The sequence below is a fragment of the Vigna unguiculata genome, chromosome 10, assembly GCF_004118075.2.
Source record: "Vigna unguiculata cultivar IT97K-499-35 chromosome 10, ASM411807v1, whole genome shotgun sequence".
Lineage (NCBI taxonomy): Eukaryota > Viridiplantae > Streptophyta > Magnoliopsida > Fabales > Fabaceae > Vigna > Vigna unguiculata.
This window is the reverse complement of record NC_040288.1, coordinates 36,326,390-36,345,986: the sequence shown is the minus strand read 5'-3', so window position 1 is coordinate 36,345,986 and position 19,597 is coordinate 36,326,390. Positions and strand designations below refer to the sequence as shown.

General features: G+C 28.7%; 2 protein-coding genes across 7 annotated transcripts; both read right to left on the bottom strand.

Moving 5' to 3' along the window:
• Nucleotides 1-5,077: 5,077 nt before the first annotated feature.
• Nucleotides 5,078-5,729, bottom strand: LOC114167288. Of its 2 annotated transcripts, none has more exons than XM_028052333.1 (2): nucleotides 5,555-5,729; nucleotides 5,078-5,460 (listed from the first exon to the last, which is right to left on the bottom strand). In XM_028052333.1, the coding sequence occupies exons 1-2, from the start codon at nucleotides 5,708-5,710 to the stop codon at nucleotides 5,269-5,271; spliced, it is 348 nt and encodes a 115-aa protein (XP_027908134.1). In that variant the 5' UTR covers nucleotides 5,711-5,729; the 3' UTR covers nucleotides 5,078-5,268. The 2 variants fall into 2 exon arrangements, with proteins under 2 accessions (XP_027908134.1, XP_027908135.1); XM_028052334.1 differs by having other exon boundaries at nucleotides 5,078-5,448.
• A 9,373-nt stretch (nucleotides 5,730-15,102) lies between these two features.
• Nucleotides 15,103-19,350, bottom strand: LOC114167276 (cyclic nucleotide-gated ion channel 1-like). Of its 5 annotated transcripts, XM_028052314.1 has the most exons (10): nucleotides 19,113-19,130; nucleotides 18,874-18,964; nucleotides 18,655-18,767; nucleotides 17,741-18,233; nucleotides 17,429-17,641; nucleotides 17,009-17,328; nucleotides 16,695-16,806; nucleotides 16,356-16,592; nucleotides 15,815-16,212; nucleotides 15,103-15,418 (listed from the first exon to the last, which is right to left on the bottom strand). In XM_028052314.1, exons 3-10 carry the CDS (start codon nucleotides 18,681-18,683, stop codon nucleotides 15,118-15,120), a joined length of 2,103 nt encoding a protein of 700 aa, XP_027908115.1. In that variant the 5' UTR covers nucleotides 18,684-18,767; nucleotides 18,874-18,964; nucleotides 19,113-19,130; the 3' UTR covers nucleotides 15,103-15,117. The 5 variants fall into 5 exon arrangements, with proteins under 5 accessions (XP_027908115.1, XP_027908114.1, XP_027908116.1 ...); XM_028052313.1 differs by lacking the exon at nucleotides 18,874-18,964 and having other exon boundaries at nucleotides 19,113-19,350; XM_028052315.1 differs by lacking the exon at nucleotides 18,874-18,964 and having other exon boundaries at nucleotides 19,056-19,217.
• Between the last annotated feature and the right edge of the window lie 247 nt (nucleotides 19,351-19,597).

Genomic DNA, 19,597 nt, shown 5'->3' with positions numbered 1-19,597 from the left:
TATATTCGAAATTTAAAAATAGTGATATATATTTAAAATTAATTTATGTGATCCGATCATCTATGAGTTCCTCACGAGGTAAAAAAAGTCTATCTCTCTCGTTCATAATTCAAGGACGCATTAATATTTATCATGTAAGAATATATTAGTAGTTTGTATGCTTTGAATAAAATCGAAATAAAATCCCAAAAACAAACTATTTTCATAAAAAAATTAAGAAAAAAATATATTTAACTCTAAAATAAAATAATAAATACTTTAACATTTAAACATTAAAAAAGTCAACCTTTTATTTAATTTAATTTTTTACGACATACAAACAAAATTAACAAATTTTATGCAAAAACAAGAGATAGAAAAACATTCTTTATAACAGACAACCGTTCACAACATGATCAGCATGAGTGAGACAACAATTACAGAAAAACAACACAGACAAAAGAAGTGAAACCGACAGTGAGACACATATAACCATCCTTGTTGTGGAAGAGTTTTAGGGAGTGTTGTTGTTGTTGTTGGGATTGGGTTGGATATAAGTGATGATCTTGTTGAACCATGCTTTGAAGTAAGGATTGGATTGCATAATTTTAGATTAATACAATAATAAAATATTGTATTACATTAAAACTATAATGTATTCGTTTACAATTTCAGTATGAAATAAACTTTTCTTGTTGCCTTTTGAAAGTTTGAAAATATTTATGCCGTAACCCTACCATGTGTGTTAGGTTGCATTCATACATTTATGACATTTCACACTGCATGCAAAGAAAAATTGCCCTTTATAATTTCGTATTCCATCCCAACTGTATATTTGATATTTTCTACTCATCTGCAACGCCTTGCTCTTTGTGAATAATATGCTTGTAATGAATTAAAAATTACTAAAATAATAACATTTATATATTTAATCTCTATTTTCATAAGATTCAAGTAAAAGTCCTAAATCCCCTAATCTAATATACGAAGGACCAAAATATCAATCCAATGAATCACTACTACTTGTCATTATACTAAATTATGAAAGATATTACTAATATGATTTAGTAGTATTATATCAATGTTAATATATTCTATATTATTAATGACTTTTAGTGACAATTGAAATATTTATAAAAATTTTTTTAGTAACATTTAATTAATGAAAATATAATATTTTAAAAATGTTACTAAACCTTTTTAGTCATAACTTTTTATAAGAAATAACATTATAAAATTGTTACTATAAATCTATAATAGTAATATATTTTTTAAATAAATAGACATTTTTGAATTGTTACTAAAAATGTTAATATAATTATTTTGTAACATTTCTGTAGCCAAAAAACACATTATTAATATTAAAATATTAAACACCAACATATAAACCGTATGCATATGCTCTTTATTTTAATGTTGTCATCCAAAAATAAAGTTACGAAATCAACTATTTTATTTTAATAATAGGGTGATCATTTATTTTAACATATAAATCGTATGCATATGCTCTTTATTTTTTATTTCTTTTATATTTTAAAATATAAAAAAAAATAAAAAATTGAGAAATCATTTAAAAATAATACATCAAATTTTAAGATAAATTTATTAAAACTTAATTATCAAAATATCTTTTTCTATCTCTTAGAATAATAATATTTTGATTACAAAATTTTAATAATTTGAAGTGATATATTCTAGATAAGGTGATATCTTAATAGTTTTAGAATATAAAAAAATGAAAAGAAAAAATTTTAAAATTTAATTGTAAAAATATATTTTTCCTATCTCTTACCAAAAGTTTCATAGATAATTTAATTTTCATAATAAGAACATTTATTAAAGGCAGGGTAAGTTATTGAATTGAAACTCCAATTCCGATTGAAAACATAAACAAAAAGTGTTTAAGGAATTATGATTCTGATTGAAAAATAACACCAGAAACATCTAATTGTTTGTATGTTTTGTCTAAAGAAGTGAATGAGAGATGGTTACAGATGATGCACAGTTTTTTAATGTCGCAATCATGGGATATATCTATTTAATCCAACAAAATGGTAATATCTATTTGACTCAAAAAGGTGTTATTTTTCAAACTCTACCTAACTCAATAATACTATTTTAATCATATTCGTTTTTATTTGTTTAATCCAAAATCTTAATAGACATTATTATATTATTATAATGGATTTTGAAGTGGAAGTAAGAAAAAAAAAATGTTGTGTCAAATAATTATTTTTCTTGTGACAATTCTGGAATGAAAAAAGTTTAATTCGCATCATACATAATTCTAAGGGATGTAAATATAAAATATATAACTAAAAGCTTGTTGAAATATAAAATAAAATCTCTCATTGACCACAGAAAGCTACTTCAACTAAATCTCCCTTTTTTAAAACTCCATTATGTTCTCTCTTCAAGATATGTCATTAATATATGTGCATGTGTTCTTTTATATATATATATATATATATATATATATATATATATATATATATATATATATATATAAAAGATAAATATCTCCTAATTAACATTACTTTTTCTCAAAAATATTCATTTTGCAAGTGTTTTTTTAATAAAATATTATATTGCATTAAAATTATAGTTTATATATATCGTTATAATTATAAGTTGGGTATAAAATAAAGACAGAGGGGTTAGTATTGTCACCTACTTTCATATTCCACAAATTAAATTTTGATATTTTCTACTCATTTTCAACGCCTTCATTCTTCAAGTACTTTATGAATAACATGCATATGAAGTAGAAATTATTAAAATAATAACATTGAATATATGTAACCTCTATTTGCATAAGATTCAATTAAAAATTCAAAATTTTCCCTAATGTAATATATGATAGATGAGGATGTCAATCCAAAGAAAGTGTTGAAAGGGGGAGTAAGCTAAATCCAACAAAGATGATTTTGATGATATCCAAAATCATACAAACATCTTATATTAGTCCTGAACTTATCATTTGTATATGTGTTGTATATTTAGGATTACATGTAAGTCAAATTTGAACTGTATAGATTAGTTACTAAACTCTTGAATATGTCAAATGCATAACTTGTTAATGGATTGGATATTTAACTAATGGGTTATCATAAGGCACTGATGCAGTGAAAATTCACCTACGATAATTGATTATGTAAATTTCTTAATATACTAATCTCAGTGGTAGAATTCTGATTTAAAAACAGATTTGAAATCATTTTGAAAATAACGCATCACTAAATTAAGAAGAGATTTTTCTCTAAGAGATTTTTCTGAGATTGAGATTCGTAGAGTTTTTACTTTTTTGGGTGATCATTCAATTGGAAATTCAAGAAGATTGATGATGGATTGAATCTTAGAGGGTCAAGCCTGACTTTAGGATTGAGTGTCACATTTGCACATCCATTAGGTGTATTAGTTCCATGCTCTCTTTTGAATTGTATTTTTGTTCATTGTTGATTCACTGTGTGAGTGAAGGTCTAGGTGCAATTGTGTGGAGGCATTGCATTTAGGGGGAGTTCTTGATTTGTAGATCAAGCTCCTTAGTCTTTAGGGTCTTGAATTATATAGATGTTCTTGTAATTCTTATAACTCTATTGATTTAGTGAATCCTCCTAAACTTGTGTTGCCTAGGAGAAGACTAGACATAGATTCATTTTGAATCGAAACTAGTATAAAAATTATTGTGTTCTTTTTGTTTCTTTCATCTGTTATGTCTTCCTAATTGATTAAATCAGTCCATTAATTACAGATTTGAAAAACTGGGGATTGGGGTTTTAAAGATTAAAGATAGTGATCAAGATTTCCTTAAATTCATTGAAAAAACAAAATAACCAATTCACTCCCTCTTGATTGGGTTATATTAGACACCTCTGATTTAACATCAAGAAGTTCATTGGTGCATAATATTTTTCTATCCAAGATAAAAATGTTGGAGAAAAATTGAAGGCTAAAATATGTGAATGATCATTAGAAAATATGATATAAACTTGAAACAAAGAATGAATGCAAAGGAAACAATGAAAATCAATGCGAAACAATTGGATATAGAAGTGTTTGATGAAATGTCTAAAAGAAAATACATATATGTGTTTTGATGAAATGCCTAAGAGAAAATGCATATATGTTTAATAAAATGTCTAAATGAGTGAAAACTAAATTTTAAGTAAGTTTAAGGTTAAATTACTCTTTTGGTCCCTTTATTTGTCATGAAATTTTAATTTGATTCTCAAATTTTTTGTTGTCTCAATTTGGTTCTCATTTTCATTTTCTTAAAAATGATTCAATTTGGTCAACACCATTAATTTGACCAGACAGTGTTAAAGTCAACACCACGTGTCAATTTCTGTTTTTTTTTAAATTATTATTTTTTTATTATTTATTATTTTCTTTTTAATGTTTTACACGTGTCAATTTTATTTTTTAAATTTACTTGGGTATATATGATTACTAAAAGTTAATGGTGGACTGAATATCTTATTTCTTAAATGTTTATTGCTTTTTTTAAATTAGTTATATATTAGTGTTATTTTCTTAATAAACATATGTAATAATTATTAAAAACTAAGCATGTACATAATTATATTAATTATGAATAATGTTTACAAAATTAAAATTATATATTAAAAGTAAAATTCTTTTCATTATACTAAAAATAAAATATATTAATATTTGTTATACTAAAACATTTGTTTATAATACTAAATTATTTATTTACTCTTAGTTTATTAATAGTTTTATTATATTTTACTTTATAATTAAAGAGTTATTTAACTTAAAAACAAGTTTTTAATCGGCCTAAATTAGAATTATTGGTTTTGGAAATTTGTTAAATCTGATCCCACTCATGTTCAGGCAATAGAGTCTGAACGGTTTGAGTATTAACGCTCAGACTGAGGTTTTGAAACAAAAGTAAATAAACCCAAAATAAAGATAATAGGTATCTGATAGAGAGTTAAAATCAAAATAAACTGAAATTAACCTCTCCTTGGGACCCATAAATATAAAAATTCTATATCAGAATAAAATAAAATAGCAAATATTTGAAATTTAAAGACATTAAATAAGTTGAAACTTTATTTAATATATTTTTCCATGACCAAACAACAAAATTTATAAAAAAAGAGTATATAAAAATACTCAATTTATTATAAAATACAACGACTGTCCTCTTTCAACATAGTGAGACAACAGAAAGTGATACAACACAGACCCAGAGAAAGAAGCAAAAAACATGATTGGAAAACATATGACTCTGTTGTGGAAGAGGTTTTAAAGACAGAGCTGGAGTCAGTGTGCAGTTTCAACCTTCTTCTTCTTGTTGGGATTGGGTATGATATAATTCATGAGCATGTTCCAGAATACTTTGATCCGGTGGGAGCTACTACTCTCACTCTCACTCTCACTCTCCCTCTCTTCCATCTTACGCTTCCTAGATGCAACAGCAGAACTGTTTTCATGAGCAATCCCCTGAAGATGAAGCTGATATATAATTAAATTAGTTTGATTAAGTGATTCATAATTACAAGTAAGTAACTGAAAATGAATGAAAGTGAAGAATGCATGCATGTAGAACCTTATCGTAATTGGGATGAGATGGAGATGATTCTTCGTCAGAGTCTGGAGGAGGGGGATAATTGAGATCAGGAAGAGGCCTTCTTCCATACTTCACCATCTTCTTCGAACAAGAACAAGAACATGAACACCATCTTGTTTTATGGCTCCCAGACATATCCCTACCCAAAAGTAGGCACACAATGTCTTAAGGGCTGATTGCTATTTATAGGAAAGCAAAAGTTGTTTCGATTTTCCTTTGAAATGGAAGAAGCAAGTTATTTCAAAACCGGTCTCTTCTAAACCACAAAATCATCTGTTCTAAACCACAAGTTATTTCATCTGTTCCTTTGAAATGGCATAGACATTGAATTGACAACTTTCATCTGTCCTTTTTTTAATTTTGGACCGATTTAATTTTTTATTTTTAAAATTATATGATTTTAATTAAATTTTATTAAATTTATTTAATATTTTAAAACATATTTTATAATAATATTTGAATTATTTATATTATTTAATATATTTTAACTTTAATATTAACTAAAATATTATTATAAAATGTATTTAAAATGATAAATAAATTTAATAAAGTTTGATAAAACTTAAATCTACGTATTTTTTAAAATAAAAGATTAAATTAATATAAAATTTTAAAAGTAGATTAATTACAAAATTCTAAAGGATAAAAAGATATTTAATCCGATTAAAATTAAAAAATAACACCTTTCTAGAAAAAGGGTTTCGTACATACAAATACTTTTTGTCATTCATATCACCCCTTTCCACAAGTGCTCTAAATTTGGCACTATATGGAGTAATAGATGGAATTCTTAAGATAAATTTGGCAGCTATATGCGAGTAATAGATGGAATCCTTAATTATTTTTTTTAATTATTGTTATTATGAAGAAAATTATTATCTTACATTTACTGTATGTGACTCTTTAAATGATATTTATTTATGGTTTCATATTTTACTATTAATCATTATACCTTACAAGATTTTTTTTTTTATGATATTATCCTCCATCTGTATAGCGAAAACCTAGCAAGAACCCTAAGATAAACCACAAGTTATTTCATCTGTTCCTTTGAAATGGCCTGGACGTTGATTGTCTCTCGACTTTCATCGTCCTTTTTTCATTTTTGATTGATTTAATTTTTTATCTTAAAAAATATATGAATTTTTCATTTTAACCAAATTTTGTTAACGTTTCAAACGTATTTTATGATAATATTTAAATTATTTATCCTGTTTAACACATTTTAATTTCAATATTAACTCAAATATTATTATAAAATATATTTAAAATGGCAAATAAATTTAATAAAATTTGATAAAAATTAAATTTATGTATTTTTAAAAATAAAAAAACTAAATTAATATAAAATTTTAAAAATAGATTAAAAAACTCAAAACTTAAAGGAAAAAAGATATTTAATCTGATTAAAATTAACAAATAACACACCTTTGTAGATAGAGGTTCTGGTACATCCACTATATCCACCCCTTTCCACACTTGAGAGTGACACCAATCCTCCTCAAATTTGGCACTGCGAGTAAGATCTGGTACATCCACTATATGGAATTCTTAAGATCAAATATGTGACTCTTTGAATGATATGTATTCTTCCATCAAAATCAAATATGTAAATCTGTGCTCAAATGTATTCTTCCATGTCACCGAAATTTTTTGACATTTGAAAATTATACACTATTTGGCCAAAAGTTTCTCATTGGTCACTGTTATATTATATGCCAAACCCGTCTTATTCCAACCAAATCATGTAAAGAAATTAATTAATAGCTGTTAATAGATATATTATAAAATATAAAATTAAGAAAGTATTTTCAAACTGCAGAATATAAAATGCAATTACATTATTTGAAATAGTATTCAGATTTTATAATTCAAAAACATTTATAAATTGTCCAGTCCAAAAAAAAATGTATATTGTTACATATAATAATTTAATAGATTTTTATATTGTATAATTTACAATATAATTCAAATTCATAAATCTAATTTAAAGTGTACGATATTAAATTTTTGTTTAAATTGTATAATTTAAAATATATGTTTAAATTTTAATTTTTTTAAATATAATACAACTTTCCAAATTATATAATTCGTCGGGTGTTTCTACAAGTTCAGATTAAGACCTTCTTATGAGAGTGTCACTAGTGTAATAAGGGCTTTTGGCTCCGGTTATTTTTGGCATTCTGCCTCGGTTTCAGAACCGAGGCATATTGGGGTGAGGCCAAAAGGGGGTGCCTTTTGGCCTCGGTTATCACCCGAGGCGTAAAAACACTTTTCGCAGAGCCTTTGGCCTCGGTTATGCTAAGAACCGAGGCCATATACCCCGTCACTGCCCACCAGCAACCATCCATCATCGACAAACTCATTCTCAACAAACCCATTGGCTGCTGCGTCATGGTCCGTGAAGAAAAGATGGTGGTTGTTGCAACTGTTCCGTTTGCGTGCTTCGTTGTAGCTGCTGGTTCGCGCGAAGATGGACGAGAATGAGGGTGCAGGGTTTGTGGTTGCGCTGCTGCAGGTGGTTCTTCTGCAGGTTGGTGTTTCCGGCGTTCGTAGAGGTGCGGTGGCACCACCACGCAGCAGTTCGCATCTCCATCGCAGTTGCAGCAGTGTCGCCACCGTTCACAAACCATTCTGCGCAAGCCACCACGCCGGAAAACGCTGCTGGAGCGAACGGCCACCGCGAGTTCTTCTTCCTCACGCAGCCATGGAAACTGCCACACCTCCGCGAAGCAAACTGGCGCGCCTCCATTATAGCATCTGCACCGCACCACCACAGTTCAGTCACCATCTCCGTCCACTCAAGGAGGAAGAAAGGGAAAGTGAAGGAAGGGTTTCGCGGAGAGAGAGAAAGTGGAATTGCAGAGGCGGCGCGGGGAGGAAGAAGGGTTCGCGAATTTTGAACCCTAAATAAACCCTATGGCTTCGGTTGTTAGAGGAACCGAAGCCATTGACCCCCTTTTGGCACCGGGTCTCCTTGGACCGAGGCCTATACCTTGACTTCGAACCACTTTTTGGCTTCGGGTCCTACTGGACCGAGGCCTATACCCCTCTTTGGCACCGGTTTTGAGCGAACCGCGGCCTATACCCCTCTTTGGCTCCGGGTATTTGGAGAACCGAGGCCTAAAACTTGGCTCTAATTTCAAAAATGCCACCGCGCCATTATATGCTTCGGTTCCTGGCCAACCGAGGCATATAAGGCGAGGTAAAATGGGATTTCTGCACTAGTGTGTTGAAAAAATTGTCCATATTCCACCACTATTGTTGCCCTCCTTCTAGATCTTCTGTTGTTTTTCTTAATTATTGGAAGTTATCTTTAGATAACATGTGTATGTTGAAGTAAAAATTATTAAAATAATAACATTTAATATAATAAATTATGATAATATTGGTGTGAAATATTTATTTGTCACTTTTTATTTTTTATATTTTTTTCCTTAACTCATTTTATTTATTTATTTATTAGTATTGTAAGTGAAAATATTAAAAAAATTAAATATATTGTTGAAAAGAATTAATTATATATTATCAGTCTTAGAAAGGATTAAGAGAAGGAATAGTTTACACTACAAGGTGGGTACATTAATATACATTCCCACCAAATATGTGACTGAAATCAACTTTCTCAAGAATCAGGGTGGATTTTCCATCGCAGTGCTTTTAATAATAAAATACTAAATTAAGATTTGAAAAAAATATTTAAGAAAAAAAATGATATAATAATTGTATAGAAAAGTGAGATTCTAGTAAACAAATTGATTTAGTTCTGAAAATTTTAGACTTAATACATAGCCATGATTAATCACTATCCTCTCAACTATATAGACGTTTTCAAGTTCATCCAATTTATATGAACTTTATAATGTAGTACAATATGTATAAAAAATATAAAAATTAATATAATGTGACGAGATTCAGAAAATAAAAATAAAACTTAATAACATAATCATATATTAAAAAGGAATTTTTATACTATTTATATTTTAATATCACATAAATATCAAAATCATATTTAAATTTCAAAGATAATATATATTAAAATTAATTTTTGTAGAAGTTTGTTAGAGAGTTTAGTTGATAATAAAACATAAGAATATATACTTAGGCTTCTTACAACTTAGAATATACCACTTCTATTTGATGTCAACAAAACGGTATCTATTTGACTCAAAAAGGTGTTATTTTCAAACTCTACCTAACTCAATAATACTATTTTAATCATAGTCGTTTTTATTTTTTTAATCTAAAATCTCAATAGACATTATTATATTATTATAATGGATTGTGAAATAAAAGTAAGAAAAAAAAATGTTGTGTCAAATAATTATTTTTCTGGTGACAATTTCGTAATGAAAAGTTTAATTCGTATCATACATAATTCTAAGGGATGTAAACATAAAATATATAACTAAAAGCTTGCTGAAATATAAAATAAAATCTCTCATTTGACCACAGAAAGCTTGTTCAGCTAAATCTCCCTTTTTTAAAACTCCATTATGTTCTCTCTTTAAGATATGTCATTAATCTGTGTGCATGTGTTCTTATATATATAAGATGAATATATCCTAATTAACATTACTATTTCTCAAAAATATTCATTTTGAAACTGTTTTTTTAATAAAATATTATATTATATTAAAATTATAGTTTATATATATCGTTATAATTTATAAGTTGAGTATAAAATAAAGAAAGAGGGGTTAGTATTGTCACCTACTTTCATATTCCACAAACTATATTTGATATTTTCTACTCACTTGCAACGCCTTCATTCTTCAAGTACTTTGTGAATAACATGCATATGAAGTAGAAATTATTAAAATAATAACATTTAATATATTTAATACATGTAACCTCTATTTGCATAAGATTCAAGTAAGAATCCAAAATTTCCCCTAATGTAATATATGACAGATGAGGATGTCAATCCAAAGAATCAAGAAGTTCATTGGTGCATAATATTTTTCTGTCCAAGATAAAAATGCTTGTTTGGAGAAAAATTAAAGGCTAAAATATGTGAATGATCATTAGAAAATAAGATATATACTTGAAACAATGAATGAATGCAAAGAACACAATGAAAATCAATGCGAAACAATTGGATGTAGAAGTGTTTAATGAAATGTCTAAAAGAAAATGCATGTGTTTTGATGAAATGGTTCATCTTCCTCTCTCTTGGCTTCATCTTTCTCTCTCCCCCACCATAAAGTGACTTGAAAAAAAAAAAAAACAGATAAAAAACAAAGTTGGTTTTAAAAAGATTTGATTTTTAAAAGGTCTAATTTTTATTATTCTACGATGGATTATTACTTGGTTATTTCTGTTGCTCTGTTCTTTATTATTGGCATGTGTTAGTTTTGTTATTGTTATAAAATTTTGCAATTTTTACTTTTTTTTTTTAGTTTTTGGATAACCAATTCCAAATAATGAAGTTAAATCCAACTGAACACGACAAGGTCACTATGGAGACTAGAGAGGAAGGTGTAAAATGATGTTTGGAGAACTAAAAGACCAAAAATTTGAGATTCTTAGTACTATGCTGACTAATGAATCTTCAAATTGGTTGACTCTTTTTAGTGTGATATATGGATGACAAAGAATTTGTGGCTTCTGCTTTAAGAGGCTTTTCCAAACTTCTCTTATTCAAAATTTTATGTTAATACAAGGAAAATTTTTATCATGTTTTGACATTTATTATCTCATATTTGTTATCTTTTAGTGGTGCTAATTTTGTTCCCCACAAAATTTTCACAATGTATATGTACCAATTAAAAATTTGAATGATTCTTGCTAGATGTTGCTACGGTTGAGACGAGTGTAGTTGTGTTATGGTTGTCTAATGAAAAAGAATTATTTCTATGCAGATTTTATATTATCTTCTAAAATAATCTCACATAGTTCCTCTTTAGAAGAATTTGAGAAGGAAAATAAACACTTTTAAGAGACTACAAACTTCTTTGATCTTGGTAGAGAATTAGGAGATGGAAGATTTGGAAAAGTGTATTTTGGTAAAACTCATCATCCTTTTTTGGTAAAACACTAACATAGTTATTTATAATTTGTCTTAATAGTTTTTCATGAAATTTATTCTACAGGTTTGGCATACTATACATACTTTGCACATAAATTAAACAGCTTTGACATTGCTTTTGGAAAATTGTTGGCATATAAGACTCTGATTTACATTGAAGTAGATTTGCTTTTAATAAACTGGATGATCTATCCAAATCAGGGGCAAGAAAGAGAAGTTGTTTACTTCTTTTTTTTTTTTACTTTCATTCCTATGCTTCAAAGTATAAATTTAATTTGTTTGCTGCTTAAGATGGATCAAGTTAATTGTTATAGAAATCAAGTTCAACAATACTACTACTTGCTTTTTTACGAGGAGAAATAACAAAGAAATTTGTTGTTTTTTGTGTTGATCTAATTGTCTAATGGTAAATTATTGTAAAGTGTAGATTTTTCTTGCTCTTAATTTTGCCTACTCAATTTTTCATGAACATAACTTCACTAAAAAATATTGTGTCAATTTTTCTTAGTTTGTAAGAGAGTCAAAGAGTTGAAAAGAAAATCTGAGAATTTAAATGACATAAATTTACACTCACATGGTTTGATTTGAAGAAGTCACATAAATTCCATAAGATGATTTCGTAATCTCCCAATACAATGTAAAATCAGTAAGCATCGGCTGTCAAACATAGAAGTAATGTGTGTTATGTATGATAAAATTGTTTACAAATTTAATTACATCACCAAAATAAATAAAAAAATCAGATTATCATGATATTTGTTTTAATAAATTTTATCTTATTTTTAAAATCAATATATGTTTCAAGTTCAGCCACACATTACTAAGATCTTAAAATTTAACGTGAATAATAAATTTTTTCAATGATATTAGATGTCGAAGAAATTGCCTCTAATAAAGTTAAATTAAAAGGAATTGTACCTACCATCCTTTTAATAAACATTCATCAAACAAAATTATACTTCAAATAAAAACGGTTGTAGCACTGAGTGATGTGGGGAAGAAATGTTACTTTGATTACTAAAAAACATTGGTTACAAAATATGTATATTACACATGTATAATAATTTGTTCAATTATATTTTAGGTTAATTTTTTCTCAGTTAAAAAATAATTAAAATTATATTTTAATTTATTTGGACATAAATGTTTTATAACATAATTTTTTATGACAGTAAGTCAAAAATTTATTTCTATAATTAATATATTTTAAGAGGTACTCTTAAACATCTTTATTGTATTTGAAATGTTGTTATGAATGAGCATTAATACTCAATTAAACATGTTAAGAAGAATTTCTTAATATATATTTTTGATTTGGAATGTTTTATTGGAAGTGAATTATGTTATTTTAAAATTATTATCTACATTGTTAAATTCATTCATTATAAAATGACTTATTTTTTAATATTTAAGTTAAATTTAGAGGATTTTTTAGTATAAAGATAATAATAATGAAAATATTTATATTTATAATAATGAAAAAAAAGGAATACATCAAAGAAAATTTAAAAAGAAAATATCTCCCATTGAATACTATGTAAAAATAAATAATAGGAAACAATAAACTGATCAAGTTAATCTGAATACATGATAAAGAGTAATTGTTTGAGACATTAGTTGTGAGTGTGTGGGCATTCAGAGGGATGCCAACCTCATCTCCTTATGTTTTTTGCTGATTTTTTTTTTCATGATCAATTTTAAGTTTTTCTTATTGTAGTTTTCTCCGAGTTTGTAGAACAATTAATGATTTTATTTTAACACTTATTTTGGTGGAAAAAAAGTAGTTAAACTCTCTCATTAATATTTAATTACATAATTTAATATTTAATTTAATTTTTTAGTACTTTATTTTATATTGTGTAGTTTTAAAATATAATATTTTGTTTCAAACACTAATATATAATTTTGAAACAATTTATGTCTGTTTTTGTTTAATAATAAGTATGAAAATATGAAAAGAATTAAAATAAATAAAAAGAGGAAAAATAAATTAAAAGAAGTAATTTTTTATCGGTCTTCATGAATAGCATTAATAGATGGTGTATGAAAATGATTAATGTAATAAAATATAGAAATATGAAAAGAATTAAAATAAAATAAAAGAGGGAAAAAATCAAAAGAAGCAATTTTTTATCCGTCTTCACACTAATATTAATATAAATTTCTTCATACAAACAATATAAATAGTAACATTATGATTAATAAATACAAAAAGTAATAAATACTAACTTTATAATTAATAAATACTAAACGATATTATGTTTTGGTTTTGTATAAAATTGTGGTTTCAGAGTTGGAAAATTATAATTGTATTAATTTTTAATTGAAAATTTTTGTGATGTGTTACAACTGGATTTTAATTATATTAATTTTTTATTGAGAAATTAATTTTAATTATATTAATATTTAATTTAATTAGGTGAAAGGTATGTAACAAAAGATAAGGACAAACTCTCTCTAAAGTTGAATTTTATCTTCCTCGCCTCATATTTACTCATGGACAAACTATATGTAAAAATTTTTAGGGTGAAATAGAAAAAAAGATTTGATTGAAAGTACTAATTCTAGATGAAAATGAAAATGTAACTAACCACTTCAACTACGAATGTGGTTTATAAATAAATATTTAAAAATATTTGATAAGAGGTATACAAATTAATTTTATACTATTTCGGTTATTTGTCAATTATTGTATTACATTCTTTTAATTTTTTAATCCAATTTTAAATTTAATAAACTCATATCAATTTTATATTATCAATTATAATAGTCTTCTAATCCATGAAATCAATAAGAAATTTTGTATAAATGTTCATAACATGTACATATATAAATGTTCAAAATGTTAAAATTTTGGACAAAATAATAATACTACAATTAATATCGTTACGATTCTGGATATTCAGAACTGTTACATTCATTTATAAACATGATAAAATTGATATCTCCTATTTTAAATCATATTTATTAATACTACTAATATCTATTTTTAATTTTTTTTTCATTTACTAAAAAACAAAATTCATTCATCTAAATAATATCCCGTGCGTTTCACGGTCAAAATTCTAGTAGAAATATACATAACAATTCTAAAACACTAAAATTCACACCGAGAAACAAAACTAGACAGCAAAATAGCTGCAAATCAATGAGTGAACTATGCATTATAGGTTCTAAAAAACCTAACTTTTTACGGGATTTTTAGAAATCCTCCATAACTTTCTCGGGGTTTCCTCTGAAACTTACTTGAGGTTTTTCAGTTGATATAGTTAAATGAGTATATAATCTAAGTTGTAATTGAAAATAAATGAAGTGATAAGTCCATTGGCATATGATATTAGACTTCAATATTTTTTAACACAGATATGTGCACATAATGTTGTCAAATAGGAGGAAATCCTAAAACACCACTTGCTAGTAACTTATGCTGGTACAATTGTTAAGGACAAGCATGTTGAATATGCACAGAAGGGAAATCACAACATGTTTTGCTGAAAATTTTCATAATAAACTAGTTGTTCAGAGCAGTGAAATCTGGTTCAGAAGGCTTCTGAGGCATCAGGGGTAGCAATTTCTGTGGCTGTGGCACTCTGGTACGTTTTCCACTTCGCAGGTGGCGCAATGCATTTGATGCAAACTTTGATGCATATACAGTGGCAGCAAAGCTAGGTGAAGACCCTTCCTCATTCTCCAGATTTTGTATTCTTTCTTCTGCTTCACGCAACAACCTCTCTGCCTTCTTTTTTCTGTATCTACGCCATGCTGCTTGTATGAAACACGCACCCCATGTCTTCCATTGTAAAGAATAGAACCTGAACCAAAAACAAACAAATGTAACAATAATCCTAAGTTTTATGTAATAACCAAAAAATGTCACACTGTCATCTAATTGAATCATATGTTTGCAGAGTTTTATAATATATAATAACAATTCTCTTCAAAGATTTGTCAACCTAGATTTCAGATTGTTTGACATGATGACTTTTAAGATTATAATTGTTATCAGAATTAACAGATACTTTTTCAGGTTATGCTTGTGTTATAGCAGATACTTTTACATCATTAGTGCTTATGTCATCTATTCACATATTTTTTATATGTAATGCTTTCAAAAGTACAAAGAGAATTAACAGAATATGGCATTGATTAGAATATAATGATGCATTAATGATCAGAGAGGGAAAGGTTTAACTGAGGTGAATCCTTGCCTGAAAGTGTGTTGGAGTTGTTTGTTGTTTATAAGACGTCGAAATTGGGAAGCAACACCTTTCAAGTCCTCAGGCATGAGAGCAAAGGCTTCAACTTCTGATATAGTTTCCACAGTTCTAGTTGAAATGGGTAGATTTGAGGAGTAGTTGGGGTCCAAGGCCCATGTTAGAAGCTCTTCTCCGCAGAAATCACCAGCCTTGAGCTCAGAGGAGTTGAAGAAACCAGTTCTTCCACCATTTGTTGTTGCAGTTGCAAGTTTTCCACGCATGATGAACAGCATTTCATCCACTGGATCCCCTTCACGGACTATGTAACTTCTCTCTGTGTACAGGACTGGCTTTAGTTTATCACACAGTGCATCCAACAACTGATTATCCATGCTCTCAAACATCGGCACCTACACCAATAAGAAGGTAGATACAAACAAAAAGTGTTCAAGAAATTCTTATTCTGATTGAAAAATAACACCAGAAACATCTAAGTAATTGTTCATGTGTTTTTGTCTAAAGGAAATGAGAGATGGTTATGGATGATACACACTTTTTTAAGTAGATCTAAGCAAAGATGGCGCTTTATGTCTCTTCTGAGATCTTTGGGGAGGTTGCGAATCAATGTCTCTTCCTCAACACCTCTATTTTCTTGCCATTTGTATTGTTCATAGCGTCTAATTCTTTGCTTCAGGAAATCTGGTAGCATACGGTGGGACATCCACAGTTCTGCATCCCTCCTTTTTATTCTCATCTCTTCAACTCTGACAGTGGTAGATTGTAGATATTTCTGCAACAATTGATGAGAAATTGGTTTCTTATTTAAGGTTCACCAATGTTACAAGATCACTGTATTCTCTTGTCTAATACCTCATCTCATAGAATTAATTACCTGCATGTTTCCAATAAGTGATGCAAACAGAACCAATCCAAAGACAGCAATGGAGATAGCAAAGATTATCTCCCCTACATAAGTACTTGTCTCGAGACCTTGCCCAACTGAACTGCAAAAAGTCACAAAACAAAATTGACTTTGGCATGCTTTTAGCCTTAATCCTTAGGTTGTATCATGCTTTCACAAGATGTTACAAACGCCAAAGTACATATTTTAAGAACACAGGAAGATTAAATTAAGTTCCTAAGTTTATAAAATGGGAATGTTGCATATGCAGTCCAGAGTATGAGTAGAGAAGATTATTGACCTACCTTACACTGCGCAAACCCCACCAAAAGCAGTAGAAGAACTTGTGATGAAAATCAGTTGTTGATTCTACCACTCGATACTTTAGAGCTTCTATGAAAATTCCAAAATTGAAAGCATCCAGGTCTACAATCTTATCTAGATCAGTGATAGGGCAAGATTGAACGAGAAGTGATTGAATATTGGGAAATGATTGGATATTAGAATTTTTAGATCTACAGCTAAGGTAGGATTCATGATAGGAAATAGTAGTATTCTTCAGCCGCCTGCGCCAGCACCTCACCCTTGATTCTACTGAAAACAGATACCAGAAAGCTCCAACCACCTGGTACATATGCCACATGTAGTTGATGCTCATAAAACATAGCATGATTACTAGGAACATTGATGAAGAGTTATGAACGTAAGTGACAGAATCAACTCACATGACTTGCTAGCATGTAGAGAAAAAGATTGTAAACTGCTCCAGCCCATGCTGTCTCAGTCAATATTCCAGAAGTGCTTGTTACTTCTTTGAATAAAGGGTAGATCCGAAGAAGCCTTGGCACGTACTGGGCTATTACTGTGTACTTCAACAAATCCTTTCCCACATATGGAGCTGAGCATGTTGGGGATATGATCATAGCTAAAATGACCATCTAAGAAGACATTAAAAGTGTTAAAACATCATCAACTTATGTCTTTCACATGTCATCTTCACATATAGTAAGAATGAGTGTAGAAGAGAAAAGAAAAACCTGAGGAAGTGGAATAATTGACAGAATGTCAATGGTGAAGTAAGAACTTAAGTATTTCATCACTATGGCTGAAGGGTCATCAACAAGCTCACCCCTTCCAAACACACGTGAGGAAGGGGCAATAAACCCGGTTCGAAACTGAAAGATAATGTGAAGAATGTAGAGAAGATCAAAGAATGTGCGGAGAACACTGGCAGTGATCTTGAGTGTTCCATCCAAATCAAGGCATTTTTTACTGTCATCGATCACTGGGATGTAAAAGAAAAGTGGATCCACAGAGATTGCCATAACACTTGTGATTACAAAAATTTTGTTCCACTTTTGAAGTGTTGGCCCCTGTGGATGAAGAACATGCCTCTTGCAGGACAAATTTCTGATTGATTCATCACTGACAGAGCTTTCGCTTGATTGAACTTTCTTTTCGTGAAATCCCTCACTAGTGGAATCATTGTGCTCAATACTTGAAGATGAAAATGACTTCCAATCCTTAAACCTGGACACAGGTATATAAAACTCAGTTAAGAATCAAGCACATGTTATAGCATCAAATTTTAGTGTTTGCAATAGTGGAGTATTGACAAAATCATTTTCCAATTATTGATTTCACTGTATAGAGTCAATTTGTCATACATTAGAGAAGCATCTTTTAAAGTAGGTAAATGCTACTGCTCTTTTTTTTTTTTACAGGAAAATCAAAAATAAAATGTGATGTTTTTCTGAATGGGGAAAATGATTAACTTTCTTTCTGGTTCAAAAGGAAAATGAATGACTGAGGCAGCATGAATATGCAGAGGCAGAATATATCGTTCTAAAAGTCTGCAAAGAGTGTTGAAGTTATAACACCAAAATGTACCAAAAATAATTAAAAAAGTAAAAATTGCAGAAATACAAAAACCAGACTTTAGCAAGCGAACCTAACAAATCTCTGTCCCTTTGTAGTCATGATTAACTTACTGCAGCATGCACTGAGAATATTTACGCTTTATAAGAGGAAAAACACTTCACTTGTACCATAGAATATTCAGGCCTGCAAATTCCAACTTCAAAGTAAAAACTCTAAACAAGTGCACATGTAACTAGTGATAAAGGTAAACAACTGCACATGTAGAACATAGATACAAGAATAGCAAAACCTGTTCAATCCAAAAGAACTAACTTCAAAGTTTTCTCATATATCTTTGGAAAAACTGAGGAAGAAACTGAGACAAACACCGAAACTCTCTTCTGAAGATTAAAACAAACCCAAACAAAGTTTCAAAAACGAAGACTAAACAAACATGATTTAATGTTTTGCTTCTGACAAAGTTAAAGGGACCTGGAAAAGGCTGTGAAGTTGGTGTTTTATGGAGTAGAAGGTTAAAGGAACATGAACCTTGTTAGCCATGTAAATGTTGCTTGATAGTGCAAAGTTTCTTCTCTGTTTCCTTTACTTACTACAGGAACAAAGCAGGAAGTTGAGTAGCTCCAAACTAAAGAAAGAAGCAAATTCTGCATTAATAAAGTCTTCAGCAAAAGTTTTCTGATGGTCACGCACTTACAAGTATGATAGTGATAGAAAGAAAAAGAAGGAAGAGTGAAATAAAGAAAGAGCAACACTGATATGATTGAAGGTGTTTGAAGACTAATATATATAGTACATGCATGCAGATATATATATACACATATACGCTACTAAGTACCTACCCACACCAGATATTATATATGAGTTACGTAACTAGTTAAAACTTAACTAATTAATGGTAAAGAACAATTTAGCCTATTCGAAATTTATTTCATATATTTCACTTTTCTTCTAAAAATATTTTTAAAAAAACTTTGTCCAAACATGCCGAGAGTATGATAAGATATTCATATTGG

Bases quoted from the DNA above. Each gene is read 5' to 3' on its own strand.
- LOC114167288 (XM_028052333.1), bottom strand. From the start codon at position 5,710: ATGTCTGGGAGCCATAAAACAAGATGGTGTTCATGTTCTTGTTCTTGT. The intron at 5,461-5,554 runs GTTCTACATGCA...ATTATATATCAG, and splicing joins CTCATCCCAATTACGATAAG to CTTCATCTTCAGGGGATTGC.
- LOC114167276 (XM_028052312.1), bottom strand. From the start codon at position 19,234: ATGCAGAATTTGCTTCTTTCTTTAGTTTGGAGCTACTCAACTTCCTGC. The intron at 17,642-17,740 runs GTTTTTCTTTTC...ATGTCTTCTTAG, and splicing joins CAATTATTCCACTTCCTCAG to ATGGTCATTTTAGCTATGAT. The intron at 17,329-17,428 runs GTGAGTTGATTC...CATATGTACCAG, and splicing joins TCTACATGCTAGCAAGTCAT to GTGGTTGGAGCTTTCTGGTA.